The 14,038-nt window shown below is 38.1% G+C and overlaps 1 protein-coding gene across 3 annotated transcripts in view; it reads right to left on the minus strand.

Annotated features, from left to right (window-relative positions):
* Window positions 1–2,378: 2,378 nt before the first annotated feature.
* FZD6 (frizzled class receptor 6) overlaps window positions 2,379–14,038 on the minus strand; it is a 37,528-nt gene continuing 25,868 nt past the window's right edge. For all 3 annotated transcript variants that reach the window (XM_036120151.2, XM_036120150.2, XM_078072156.1), the window contains exons 3-7: window positions 11,951–12,147; window positions 8,024–9,041; window positions 6,513–6,661; window positions 4,611–5,039; window positions 2,379–3,851 (exon numbers count right to left, since the gene is read on the minus strand). In XM_036120151.2, the coding sequence (XP_035976044.1) occupies window positions 3,683–3,851; window positions 4,611–5,039; window positions 6,513–6,661; window positions 8,024–9,041; window positions 11,951–12,147 (1,962 nt within the window). In that variant the 3' untranslated portion in view covers window positions 2,379–3,682. The remainder of the gene's footprint in view (window positions 3,852–4,610; window positions 5,040–6,512; window positions 6,662–8,023; window positions 9,042–11,950; window positions 12,148–14,038) is intronic.

Below are 14,038 nucleotides of genomic sequence, written 5' to 3' on the forward strand. Positions count from 1 at the left end.
AATAAAAGCCTTGGATTTGGCTGGTGAAATTTATTCATTTTAGCGTCATTTTTTTCATTTATTTTCATTTCTAACTAGTGTTTACCACTTCTAGTCCTTCCTTCTTTTCCTCTTCCCTACTTTTTCCATATGGCTCCCTTTTGCTTCCCCTCCCCCAGCAGTGTCCACAACAGACTTTCCTACGCTGTTCACCCTTCACCCCTACGGTTCAGCTCTGGGTGCCAATGCATTTGGAGAAGTTTGGATTAGGCTTTTAATCTTTTCTTGTCTGCTCTCTCTCTTGGTGCAAAGGAGTTAATGAAAGTTTGATTCTTCTGCACATACAGATCACAGTGGCCACTGTTAAAAACCTTCAGCGTCTGGAACTTTCAGTCTTTGACTCGTGCTGGGGGCAGTGAGGTATTAAAGATTACGCTTTCCATGCAGAAGAGTTATAGCAAGGCTCCTTGTGATTATTAAAAAATATATCTTTCCTTTCTTGAGAGTACCAGTGCTTGCCTTGGCAACATTAAAACTTTCCAGCAGTGGTAACTGGAAGAGCCCACCAGTGGCATATTTCTGAGAAGTAAGGAAGCACTAAAATGGTGATTTTGATGATCGATGGTAATTACAAGCTGTGTTTGGTCTAGTTCTTCGAGGGAAGTCTAGGAAAGATTCCTTCACTACCATAAATAACCTAGCAGATGGATCCTAATGGATGTACTTTTTGAAAGATGGCATTCCATAAAATTTGGTTGATTTGTGGCTTCAAGGTGAAATGCTTTATCATATTTTTTCTGCTGTGGAGTTGAGCTGCACAATGCTCATGCCAATATTGTTATTGTAAATGTAAATCTGTAATTTAGGTCCACTTTCTTGGTCAAAAAATGCTCTGTAATTCTTATAAAAATTGAAGTCACCACTTCTGAAACAGTTGGCTCTTTTTGCATCACAGACTCTGGTCTCATGAAAAAGAGAAACTGCTGTTTTCTTTTGAATTAGATGATAGTCTTGAAGTCTGCTATTAGAAATAGAATATTTTTAAAAATTTAAGCTTACTGATTACAAATGCTATGTTCCTGGTTGAGGAATCATTTAGAATACAGGTAGGTATGGATGTACATTTTTATCTTAAATAAATTGCTAACAAATCAAATCCAGCTGGATATTAAATGATACACCATGATGACTTTGAATTATTCAAAGAAGGAGAGAGGGCGCCTGGGTGGCTCAGTTGGTTAAGCGACTGCCTTCGGCTCAGGTCATGATCCTGGAGTCCCGGGATCGAGTCCCGCATCGGGCTCCCTGCTCGGCGGGGGGTCTGCTTCTCCCTCTGACCCTCCCCCCTCTCATGTACTCTCTCTCATTCTCGTTCTCTCAAATAAATAAATAAATCTTTAAAAAAAAAAAAAGAGAATGGCATTATACTGGGAAATTTATTTTATGACATTAGATTTGTAGATTGCAACATTGCTGGCCAATGACTGAGTAAGGTGGTTCCTCCTTACCTCCCCTGCCCCCCCAGACCAGGCACACACCTAGACTGTATTTCCCAGCCTGCCTTGCAGTTAGGTGTGATTCTGTGCCTGGGTTCTGGCAAGTGGAATGTAGCTGGAAATGATGTGTGCCACTTCCCACTCGGACCCATAACAATCTTCCTGTGCAATCGGTTACTCTCTCTTCCTCCATCTACTGGCTGGGTGCAGAGAATCCTGCAAAGAATCTGCAGCTCTAAGGGATGGCTGTGGATGGCTGCATCGGAAGCTGGAAGTGGTGGGTCCTTGAAGAACCAGTTGGAGGGCTACCTCAAGAACATCTGCACCTGCTCCTTCAGCTGCTAACATCTGGAGGATTGTTACAGCAGTTAGCCTACCTTGACTAATACAGCAACAAGGCATTCAATAAAATTCGGCACCTACTGCTAATTTGAAAAAAATTGTCAGAATAGGATTCGTTATTAACTAGTGAAAAAAGATCTATCTTCTATCAAATGCCAACGTTGTTTTTAATGATGAAATACTAGAGACATTCTCATTCAAATAAACAAGACCAGGATGCCCGCTGACACCGCTATTAACAGTGATGGGTTCCCAGTTCAGGCTAATAGCTGAGAAATAAAATTACCATTATTTGACATGAAAAGATCATCTACATTGAAAATCCAGGAAAAACCAACTATAAAATTATTAGAGTGACTAGGATACGTTAATAAAGTCACTGCTTCTCCCTCTCCCCCTGCTTGTGTTCCCTCTCTTGCTGTGTCTCTGTCAGATAAATAAAATCTTTAAAACAAAAAAACAAACAAACTTCTGGCTTATTAGTCATGGAGCCACTGATCTGAAAAATTCTACCACTTCCTGGGTCAGGACCACTAAGAATAAGCACAGAATACTCCACAATCTCTTACACAGAGAAAATTTTATTACTGGAGAGATCACACAATGTTTTTGTATACAAAGTTCAAAATGTGGAAAAGTTAATATTTACATTTTCCATACAGTACATGATAATCTTATGCCTAATAGAATGCTAAATAGAGGAAAAAACCAAAACCATCAGAAAACATTGTTCAAGGTATAACACTTAGTTGGAAATAAAATTAAGAAAATTCTTTAATATCTTAAAGTACGTTATATAAAATACATTTTATCAAGACACATTTTTTCCCATTTGATTGGCACTAATGCTAACACATTTTTTTAACACACTTTTAAATGTTCAGCAAAATCCTATTTAAGTACAGAAATGAATTCTACATAATGTCTGACAAAGATACTGTACAAACTTTAGAATTCTAAATGTTAAAAAACAAAAGTTAAAACAAAAGTATAAGCAACTATAAATGGTCATAAAAATACAATCTTGAGTGGTCATAAAACAGTTTTTTTAAAAAGGAAATCAATTGCCCTTGGCTTAATTTCTAAAGAGTAAATTTCATCTAATCCTTCAGGACATATTATTTAAAAATGTAGAAGGATCAGCGAGCAGCATAATACAATCAACATTGGACATCAAGCACCTTATTTTAGTGGCATAACAGATGTATGAAATTCCTAAAACAATAAGACTATAAAATTCACACAGGGAAGATGATAAAGTGGAATAAGTGGATTCCATTACAACACCTTCTGGTGTGTCAAATATTTTTTATACTATAAAAGAATACTATTTTTCAATTTTCTTAGAAACTCAGTGTCAAAGCTACCAAAGTAGTGCTAAAATCTGAGAAGAACATAACAAAAATAGTTGGATAGCTTTTCCAGGATTCCTAAAAAAAGTTCAAATACATATAAACTTATTTTCAAATATATAAAAAAGATACAAAGGTAAGTTTTAAATACTTTAGCAAAGAAATATCTTGATTTTATACCATAAAAGTGAAATAGCATATAGTACATCTTAAAATACTTTTAACAAGAGTAGAATCTTCATAAATAGAAAAGGAAGATTCCTCTCACTGCCTCCTCCCACACAACTTAAAAAAATATTATTAACCTGCACATTTCTGCTTTCTGGGTACACGGTCATCATTAACCTCTGTGCGAAATGAATCCTTTTATTCTCGGAATCTACTGTTTCCAGTGTAACAGCCCGCAATGTAGCTGTCGGTGCAAAAGAACAGAACAGGGATACTGATGAGACAGCGCGCTGTCCCCTCCAGTGTAGCACGAATCCACTTCTCAGCGGTGGGCGAACCTGTCCCTCACGTATCAGAGTGACTGCCGGGGCCCTGCTCTTTTCTGCCCCCAGAAGCCGAGTGAACGAGCAGTGACGTGGAGCCTCTCGGGCTGCCCGGCTCCGAGGAACCTGGGGCCTGCAAGCTGTAGCTCTGCCCTGGGCCGGCTTCGGTGACGTCACTTTTTGGAGTCACCCTAGGTAAAAAGACGAAAGGTGACATACTACAGACCAAAGCACACGTGTGAGGCCAAATGTCCTCACAACTGCCATCCTCTTCTCATGAGTTTTACTCCCAACCAGCATCCACCTTTATCAGAGCACATATCTATTTCAAAGGCACAAATCTACTTAGACTCCAGTCTGCAAAAGCGGTTATGGGAACACAAAGAAGGTGCATCTGGTTTAGTCTGGCAGGAGGGAAGTGAGACAACCTTGAGACCTAAAAGTACTTAGCTGTCGGCATTCTGGCTAATTCGATGTTTACCTGTGTTTGGATCACCTATGACCATTTGGGAAAATTCATTAATTCATAATGTCAATATCCTTTCATGTTCAGAAAATAAAAAACATTTTATAATCTTCATATGAAATGACAACTGCCTTTTAGTACTATGATACAGTGCTAATTACAACTTAATAGCCTGTATTTCAGAAGGATCTTAAACATTTACCCAAATATACATGCAACACTTAACAACTGCCATAGAAATGAACATCACTTTCCTCCTTGAACAACATTCACGAAGGCTCTTTTCCAAGCTAAGAATCAAACTACCGAATAGCACATTTATAGGCTGAACCCAAACTTCTTAAAGCCAAACTTCCTTGGATGAAGTGTATGGACATGTCCTCTCCTAGAATATTTTCTTTCCAGATGTGCTATGCTTTAATAAAAAACGGATAATGCAGTATTCAAAGTAGTCCCGATTTAAGGTAACAAAATCCAAGCTCACCTTCCTTCACTCCGCGTACTTTCAGACACACTGATCTTATCGTTCCCATTGCCTGCCCGGCCTTTCCTGTCCGCGTGTTCCCCACAGAGTTTGGAGCTGGATGCTGCTGGGGAGGCCGGCTCCCCACAGTCCTCTTCTCTGGATCTGGGGGTGCTCGCTCCATCTGCTCTCACCTCTCTCACGGACGTCTCTGGGGAGGTTGGTATTTCTGTCGAAGCTTCTTGTCCTAAGTAATCGTGGTTAGTGATTGCCACCGAGGACGTGCCGTGATTGCCTGTGGCGCCTGTGCTGGTTCCCATGGATTTGGAAATGACCTTCAGCTTGTGCGAACTGGGTTTGCAGTGCTTCTTTTTGTGTTTAACTTTAGAATTGTGCTTTAAGAAGAACTCACATGACTCCTGTAGAACTCTGCGGCTTTCACTGATTGGACTGCAAGAGAAACCAAGGACAGGGCTTACTCGGTAAATGGTAAGTGCTATCGAGAAGCCAAAAAGCACACCACATCTCTTATGCCAAAAATCCTGAGTCAATCCAGTCAAAAATTCTAAATGATTTACAGTTACGAAATCTGGGATTATAGATATCACGAGCTATAAGTAGATTGTCATGAAGTGAAGTCTTTTTTGCATACACTGTTAGTTGCCTTTGTCAGCATAAGTAGATTGGTAAGAAATTAAAGAAGCTAAACCAAAGGATGAGGACAAGGAAACTCAAAGCAGCACAGAGTAGGGGACAATCTGTATCACACGTAAATACATCAAATATAAAAGTAAACTAGAAGAGAAAGGACACAGAATGGTTGTTGTTAAATTTGTTTGCTTTCTAACATTAAAGTTTGCAAGTTATACTTAAGTGTGAGTATATAAATACGGGATAGATATGTAATAATAGTGCAAAATAATTCAAGTCCAGTTAAATGCAATTCTTCAATCAGGCTCCCTGCTCAGCTCCCTCTCCCCCTGCTTGTGTGCTCTCTCTGTCAAATAAATAAAGAGAATCTTAAAAAAAAAAAAATGCAATTCTTCAGACTTCAAAAACTTAGAAAAGATCTATAGTTCTGAAATTTTTACCCCAAAAAAGTTTATTAATCAAACCAATGGGGAATAGTTTAAAAACCTATACTACACTGTTGATTGTATAGAGCATACAATGTACATAAATAACCAAAATGAACTATTTACTTGTAAATCTACTATATTGTTACAAAATACTACGTAAGTTTAAAATTTTACCATCTTAAGCAAGGCAAATAAGTGACTTTTTTTTTTTTTTTTAAGTTTTATTTATTTGACAGAGAGAGACACAGCGAGAGAGGGAACACAAGCAGGGGGACTGGGAGAGGGAGAAGCAGGCTTCCCACTGAGCAGGGAGCCCGACGCGGAGCTCGATCCCAGGACCCCAGGATCATGACCTGAGCCAAAGGCAGATGCTTAATGACTGAGCCACCCAGGCGCCCCAATAAGTGACATTTTAAGCCAGCACTATGTGTAATAAAATTTAAAGGTAGTAAACAATGACCATACAATATATTTGAATCATACTCTATAGATTTCCTTACATATATTTGATCCCATTTAATCTTTTATCACTGATAAAATAATTAAAATTTAAAATGCTGCACCCAAAATAATGAATCCAGTGATAGCAGTGATAATATTAAATATAAGCTGTATAAAGAAAATAAACACTTTACAAAACTTTCATTCATATTTCAATAGAATAGTATAGGCCAAAGACTATTTTAATGAATGCCAAACAAAATAAAGTATATTTCTCCAGGAAAAAGATTTCCAAATTTGACCTAACAGTTGACATATGAAAGTACAATAATGACTTGAATAGTTCCTTGGTATTTGTTCTATTTAATTTAAAACAACATCAGATAATTCAATAGCTTCTTACTCTCTCTTACGATTTCGTTTAAAAAACCCAGCCCATTCCGTGCATGTCTTTTTGCTTCCAACCCAGAAGACGGCAGAGATGCCAACAATTAATGTCATCAGGTATTTTATCATAAATAAAGCCAGTTCTGGTCGAGTTTCTGTTTTTGCCTACAAAGAAAAGTGAATAATAAAAATTTCAGTGATACATTTTCAGTGGAAAGAAGTCTATAGAGTCAATGTAAAACTTGAACAAAAAGTATAAATCTTCAGTCTGTTTTATTATAAAATGTTTGACATAGCATAATATAATGACTAGTGCTGCATTAAGTATATTCTTTACTAAAGTTGTGAATGAAGAACTTATCTGTGTATCAAAATATATAGCTAGAAAAGGAAAACACTTAAATATATTTAGGAAGCACATCCTAAATCTTGGCCTGATTTCCCAGCATTTTTTCCCTGTAAGTGTAGCAGCCTCTTGTAATTGCCAAAATATCTGGCTTTAAGTATTCATCTACTTTGCTTCATGAGAATCTACCCAAAAATTACATTTAAATTCACTGGAACAACATACTATTTTAGAGTCTTTATGCATTGTTGTTTATGTTTTAAAAAAATCTGGTTGGTCAGAGTGAAATAAGTATTAATACAATACAGTAAAATAAGTTCTGTTTTTATAAGCATATATAGGAAACAAAAATTATGATACGATCACATTCAATATACCCAAGTAAGTTTTCCCCCCACTAACTGAAGAATTAAAAACAACTCCCAATTCAGCAGAAATTGACAGACCTGTTCTTCTGTTTCTGTTCCTCATTATTATTTATCTGCCTTTGCAACCAAATTTAACTTTTAAAAGAATAGCTAAAGGAGGCATTTTAACTATTGTAACCAAAGCCTAAACTTGAGGAAAGAACTCTTGAGGCACTGACCCCAGTTTCTTTTTTTTTGTTAATTAAAGATTATTTATTTATTTATTTGACAGAGAGAGACACAGTGAGAGAGGGAACACAAGCGGGGGAGTGGGAGAGGGAGAAGCAGGCCTCCCGCTGAGCAGGGAGCCCGCCCGATGCGGGGCTCGATTCCAGGACCCTGGGATCATGACCTGAGCCAAGGGCAGATGCTTTAACGACTGAGCCACCCAGGTGCCCCGACCCCAGTTTCTTCTGATGCCCAAGGAATCATTCCCTCTGTCTATTGGATTTTCTTATGGGAAATCTAAGGTCATGTTCATGACTAGTTCAAGTGTGCTTCCAGAGAACATCCTCTATGTTAAAGTTAAATAGTGAACTAATACAGGGGTCCCTGGGTGGCTCCGTTGGTTAAGCGTCTGCCTTCAGCTCAGGTGATGATCTCAGGGCTTTGGGATCGAGCCCCGTGTCTCGGGCTCCCTGCTCAGTGGGGAGTCTGCTTCTCCCTCTCCCTCTGCCCATCCCCACTGGCTTGTGCACTCTCTCTCTCTCTCTCAAATAAATAAATAAATAAAATCTTTAAAAAAGATAGCAAACTAATACAAATGCTCTTTACCTGATAAGGACATGGGATGTGGTACTGACGACAGTGGTCGGAGACCCAGGTTATCTCCCAGGTGATCCTGTTCACTTGCTCATAGACATAACATCCTAGAAGTGTCACCAGGGGCACAAGATACAGGCCACTAAAGACCCCAATTCGAATCATAAATTTCTTTAGTTTCTCTTGGTTCCGGCCATCATGCTGGATAACTTGCCGAACGTGATTTAAGGAAATAATGCCAGCTAAAAGAAGAGACAGTCCGACAAACACACAAAGGCAAAGTGGCAGGAGCACAAAGTAGCGGGAAGCATCCAGGTCATAAAGGCCGACGAAGCAAACGCCACTAATGTTGTCTCCTTCAACTTTGTTCATAGCAAGAAGCATAACGGTCAGAAAACCCGGTATTCCCCATGCAACAGCATGAAACCATACCGCTTTTTGTTCAATGGCTTCACAACTCCATTTTCTTCCTGCCGCCAGGAACCACGTGATGGTAAGAATCACCCACCACACTGTGCCGGCCATTGTGAAAAAATACAAAAACATAAACAGAACAGTGCAAGCCTTATTCTGAGAGCCCAGAACGACGGTGTCCCCGAGTTCTAGCTTCTCATCTGCCTTGTTGCACGCTGTGCGGTCACCTAACAAGAATCCGATAAAGTACATCAGGGACACGATGCTGTAGCAGACAGAGTAATATATAATTGGTCTCTCTGGGTATCTGAATCTTTTAACATCAATTAAGAAAGTAAGGAATGTGAACAGAGTTGCACAGAGACAAAATATTGAAACTATCCCGATAAAACTTTTTGCAAACTCTAGCTCATCACTTTTAAAATACATGTTAGGGCACGGAGGTGCGCACTGGTCAATTCCCAGAAACTTATAGCCTTGTCCCCCAGAAGTCTTAAGGTGCCTTGGACACCAAAATCCAATGTCTCTTTGAACTTCCTCTGTTTTCTTCTGAGGACCAAGAAACTGTGTGTGTGGATCAAAAGTTACAGGAACGGTCTCATCACAGTACTGCAATCTGTAGAGATTATAAAAATTGAAGGTAACATTTTTACTGATTCACTATTTTAATGCTATGCTTTCCAACTATAAAGTATTACCTTATGCATTCATAATTGAAGGGAAGACACACAACCTGGATAGATTATAGGTTAGAGCTTTGAAGTTAACCAAAAACTTGTAGTTGTTAGTGAGGCCCCAACACGCTAACATATATTTAATACGAGGCAAGTGAATATGAAAATTCCCTTACTCAGAAAATGATCAATTAATAATTTTTATTTTGTAAACTTTTTTTTAAGTAAGCTCTACACCCTAGGTGGGGCTTGAACTCAGAACCCCGAGATCAAGAGTTGCATGCTCCACTGACTGAGCCAGCCAGGTGCCCCAATTAATTTTTAAATAATTTCTGCTTCCAAGACTAAATACTTAAGAAAGAATTTATCCTAAAAAAAAAGAAAGAAAGAATTTATCTTAATTAGTAGTCTCCAGACAAAAAAGTGCTGGCTTATCTGTTTACAGCATTAGAAATATAAAACTTGGGGAAGTTCACTTGTTTTTTAATGCCCACAAGCAAACATAGTCATATGGTAGCTCAACCATATGACTAAGGTTTTGACAGTTAAAATTGACTGAAATGAGACCCTTCCCCTTCCTGGATTGAGTTCAGGTGATCTTTACATTCTTAAAGGCAAGAAGATCACCAAGAGGTAGACTGGGACCAGCTTAATTCACATCACTATTCTGTTTCAGTTTGGCTGGGTTTTTTAATTGAGGTATAACTGACATACAATATTATATGAGTTTTAGGTGTACAACATAGTGATTCGACATTTATATACATTGAGAAATGGTCACCATAGTAAACCTAATCACCATCTGTCACAAAATTAATACGATGTTATTGGCTATATTCCCCAGGCTGTACATTATATCCCCGTGACATATTTATTTTATAACTGGAAGTCTGTACTCCTTGCCTCCCTTGTTTATGGGAGACCAGAGTGATATACACAGGTATATTTCTATTTTGTGAAAAACTTCATTACTCAGTTGAGTTCTACACACCAGTATTAATTTGGAGGATCTATATAGTTTAAAAATTAGTGGGAGTTTTGGGGCACCTGGGTGGCTCAGTCAGTTAAGCATCTGATTTTGGCTCAGGTCATGATCTTCAGGTCCTGGGATTGAGCTCCACATTGGGCTCCCTACTCATGTGGGAGTCTGCTTGTCCCTCTCCCTCTTCCTCTGTCCCTACCCCCACTTGTGCTCTCTCTCTTAAATAAATAAATAAAATCTTTTAAAAAAATAAAAATTAGTGGGAGTTTCTAACAAGAAAACATTTTATTTATTTATTTACTTGTTTATTTTTGTGTTTTTTTAAGATTTTATTTTTAAGTAATCTCTACACACCCAAAGTGGGACTCAAACTCATAACCCCAAGGTCAAGAGTCTCATGCTCCGGGGTGCCTGGGTGGCTCAGTCATTAAGCATCTGCCTTTGGCTCAGGTCATGATCCCATGGCCCTGGGATCGAGCCCCGCATCGGGCTCCCTGCTCAGCGGGAAGCCTGCTTCTCCCTCTCCCACTCCCCCTGCTTGTGTTCCCTCTCTCGCTGTGTCTCTCTCTGTCAAATAAATAAATAAAATCTTAAAAAAAGAGTCTCATGCACCACTAGCTGAGCCAGCCAAGCACCCCAAGAAGAAAACGTTTAAAATATGCTTTAGATATAGATAAGAGTAGCAAATATTAAAATGTATGCCCATAAAAAGAACACTATGTATCTACCAGCATTTTTAAAATGTAATATTATGTCAGTTTTGCTTTATATCTTTTAAAATAATTAATATAACAGTAGAGATCAGTTGGGACCCCCTTCTGGTCCTATTCTCTTTTCTCTCACCCCAGAAATACTCATTAGTACAAGTTCAGTTTTTATTCTCCTTATGCATTTAAAAAAATTTTTACTATGTGACTTTCTAACCATAATGTTATATATAATACTGTTTTATGAAGGTTTTGAATTTTATATAAATGACATCATACTATATATATTATCCTGTAGCATCCTTTTTTAACTTAACACTATAATTTTTAGATTTATCCATGTTTACAGAGGTGGATCAACTACATTAATTTTATCAACTGTATCATGGTATTCTAGAGTATAAGTACATCACAATTTACTAGTCATTCTTCTACAGTGGAGTTTCACTTTTTCCCTTTTTAAAAAAAATTAGAAATAATGTGGCAATCAGTATTCTTAGCATGATTCCTTATTTGTGTAAAAGTTGCTATAGAAGGGGATTGTCTAGAATGTAAGGTATGAGCATCCTCATCTTTACTATATATTATCAGTTGTTTCTGAAAACAATTATCCACCAGAAGTATATGACTTCTACAAAGCTTCTATACTTTAGTCTATAAATAAAGACACAAAAAGATAGACACAGCTTCCTTCCCAACTTTATCATGTGAAGCCTCATTATATCAGCAGAATATTTCAAATTACAATCCCCCAATGTCTAGAGAGTAGGAGACGAAAGTAATAAGCCAAGGTCAATGTGCAAAAAGGTCAGTGAATTGATAATAAGTTCATTTCCCCCCAGTTTGGGTCAAAGGCACCCTTACATCTTCTCAGAGAACTGTGTACTTCTCCCTGTTGTATCTAGCACGGTTATAATTTTACACTTATTATTATAATCATTTGATTACCATCTGTTCCTCCCACCCCACTGTAAGTTCCCACCGCAAATCTGTTTTTGCTCACCATTGTGTCCAAAACACTGTCGCCACAGTGGCTGGCACATGTTAAGTGTGCAATAAACATGTGTTAAATTAAATAATGAAAGCCTGTCATGAACATTCTGGAAAACTAATATCAACATTAGAAGATCACTGGTAGCTTTCAGTTGAAAACATAATTTACCTGTCACATTCAAGTTCCTCAGGCCATCGCATACCAAAAGTGTCGATTAATTTTTTGCAATCAGAATATACTTTCTCACAAAAGTTACGACAAGGTGGAACCACGTTAATTTGTTCTGTGCAGGCTGGTACAAAAGCTTTGCAAAGGAAAGTTTCGATGTTTGGTGAACACTCCAAATTTGCAAGAGGAAGAAAAGGCTATTAAAAACAGCAAGATAAGGTTAGAAAACATTTTAATAACAAATGAATGGAACTTATTTACTATTTAAAGTATATACCTTTTCACTTACACTCCAAAAGAATATTTCACTCTCAATACAGTCAATTTCTTTCACTTTTATTAATTTCTTTATTTTTAAACTAATCTCTATGCCCAACATGGGGTTTGAACTCATGACCCTGAGATCAAGAGTCATAAGCTCTACTGACTGAGCCAGCCAGGTGCCCCTCATACAATCAAATTTAAAGGAGATAATTTCAGTTAGTCTGTTAGACTTATGAACCCTTCACACATAATGGAATATTATTATTTTATTCAATTATACATTTTTCAAGAAGACATGCTAAATCAAATCAAAAGCATGAGTTGATTGCTAGATAAAATAAATTATGCAAATATTCAGTTTAATAAAATGGAATACCCTAACATTGTACTGAGCATTCTAGAGAATGAAGGCATGTTTGGGGCAGAGGAACAGCATGAAAAAGGCATGAGGATCATTAGAACCTTGTCCATGCAGGGCAAGCTTAGTGTGGCTAGAATATAAGGTCAAAGAGGTGGTGTTAAGGGCAGAGCAGAGAGAGGTGAGATTGGAGAGGTACGCTGGGCCTGATCCTGAAGAACGGGAATGGCATGCTAAGTTGTCTGGATTTTGAAATCAAGGAATAAAATACTATTGGAGAGTTTTAAAAGCAGGAAGTATCTCTAGAGTCTGACGGCTGAGTTGGAATGCTAGTCCCCCACTTACTGGCTGTGTAACTTTGTCAAGTTAACTTTTCTGTGCCTTAGTTTCTTCATCTGTAAAATGGCAATAATAATAGTACCTATTGCATAAGACTGTTATGAGTATGGAATTAATAAATGTAAAGCACTTCAAACAGTGTCTGGCATGTAGTAATAAGCACTCAATAAACATTATTGCAATGATTACACTTCAGAGAGGCAGATGGGTTCTGGATAAACCTGGCACATTAACCACGTATGTTTACCCTCTTTTCCTCCTCATGCTTCCTTACTAAAATTATAATAAAGAAAAAAAAGGCACTAACCCATTAGTAAGTGAACAGAAGAGACTACATTAGCATATCTGACTTTCCCAATGACAAAAAAAAAAAAAGAAAGCCCCAGCCTTTCCATGACGGAAAGCTATCAGAGGAGTGGAAAGTGACTTAATGGGACATGGGGTGGATTATGAAGTAGGAGTGGAGGGATTCAGATGACAATGAGCTGATGTGTTCTAAATAATCCAAGAGTCTCAGTTCTTTGAGGTACCAAGTAGCACAAAAGGCTACCCTCACCCCTACCCCAGCCCAGATGACTACAGCATTCTACCAGGGTTGTTTCCGGGAGAAATGGAGATGGAGATGTTCTGCACTTGAGGCATCAAGCACAGGGCAGGGATAATGCACAAAATGAAAAGAGGGGGACTGAATAACAGTCTACCTATAGGAACATGAAGCCCTCATCTTCTTCTTCCTGTTCTGTTCAGGCACATACCTACCATCCCCATTCTTTGAAAAAACTCAACAGTCTTGAAGAGCTCTACACACTGACAATGAAAAAGCCAGTTGACCTTGAGCTCACCCTACTATGAAGCCCACCAGTAACAAGCCCCGTTCTTGCACACGGAGCTTTTTAGTGCCCCACACAAATAAAAATGGGCAGCCAAGGATCATCAGACATTTGAAGAAAGCCTCCCACATCAAAGAAAGACCAAAGCAAGCAAGCAGATAATTGAATATTTGGAGGAAACAGAGACTATGCAGGGAACAGAAGAAAACAAATCACAGAACAAATAAAAACCTTAATATCTTAAATGAGAAGTTACTGCATTCATTTAAAAGGGATAGGATGCTATGGAAAATTAAA

Source organism: Halichoerus grypus, chromosome 5, assembly GCF_964656455.1.
Source record: "Halichoerus grypus chromosome 5, mHalGry1.hap1.1, whole genome shotgun sequence".
Lineage (NCBI taxonomy): Eukaryota > Metazoa > Chordata > Mammalia > Carnivora > Phocidae > Halichoerus > Halichoerus grypus.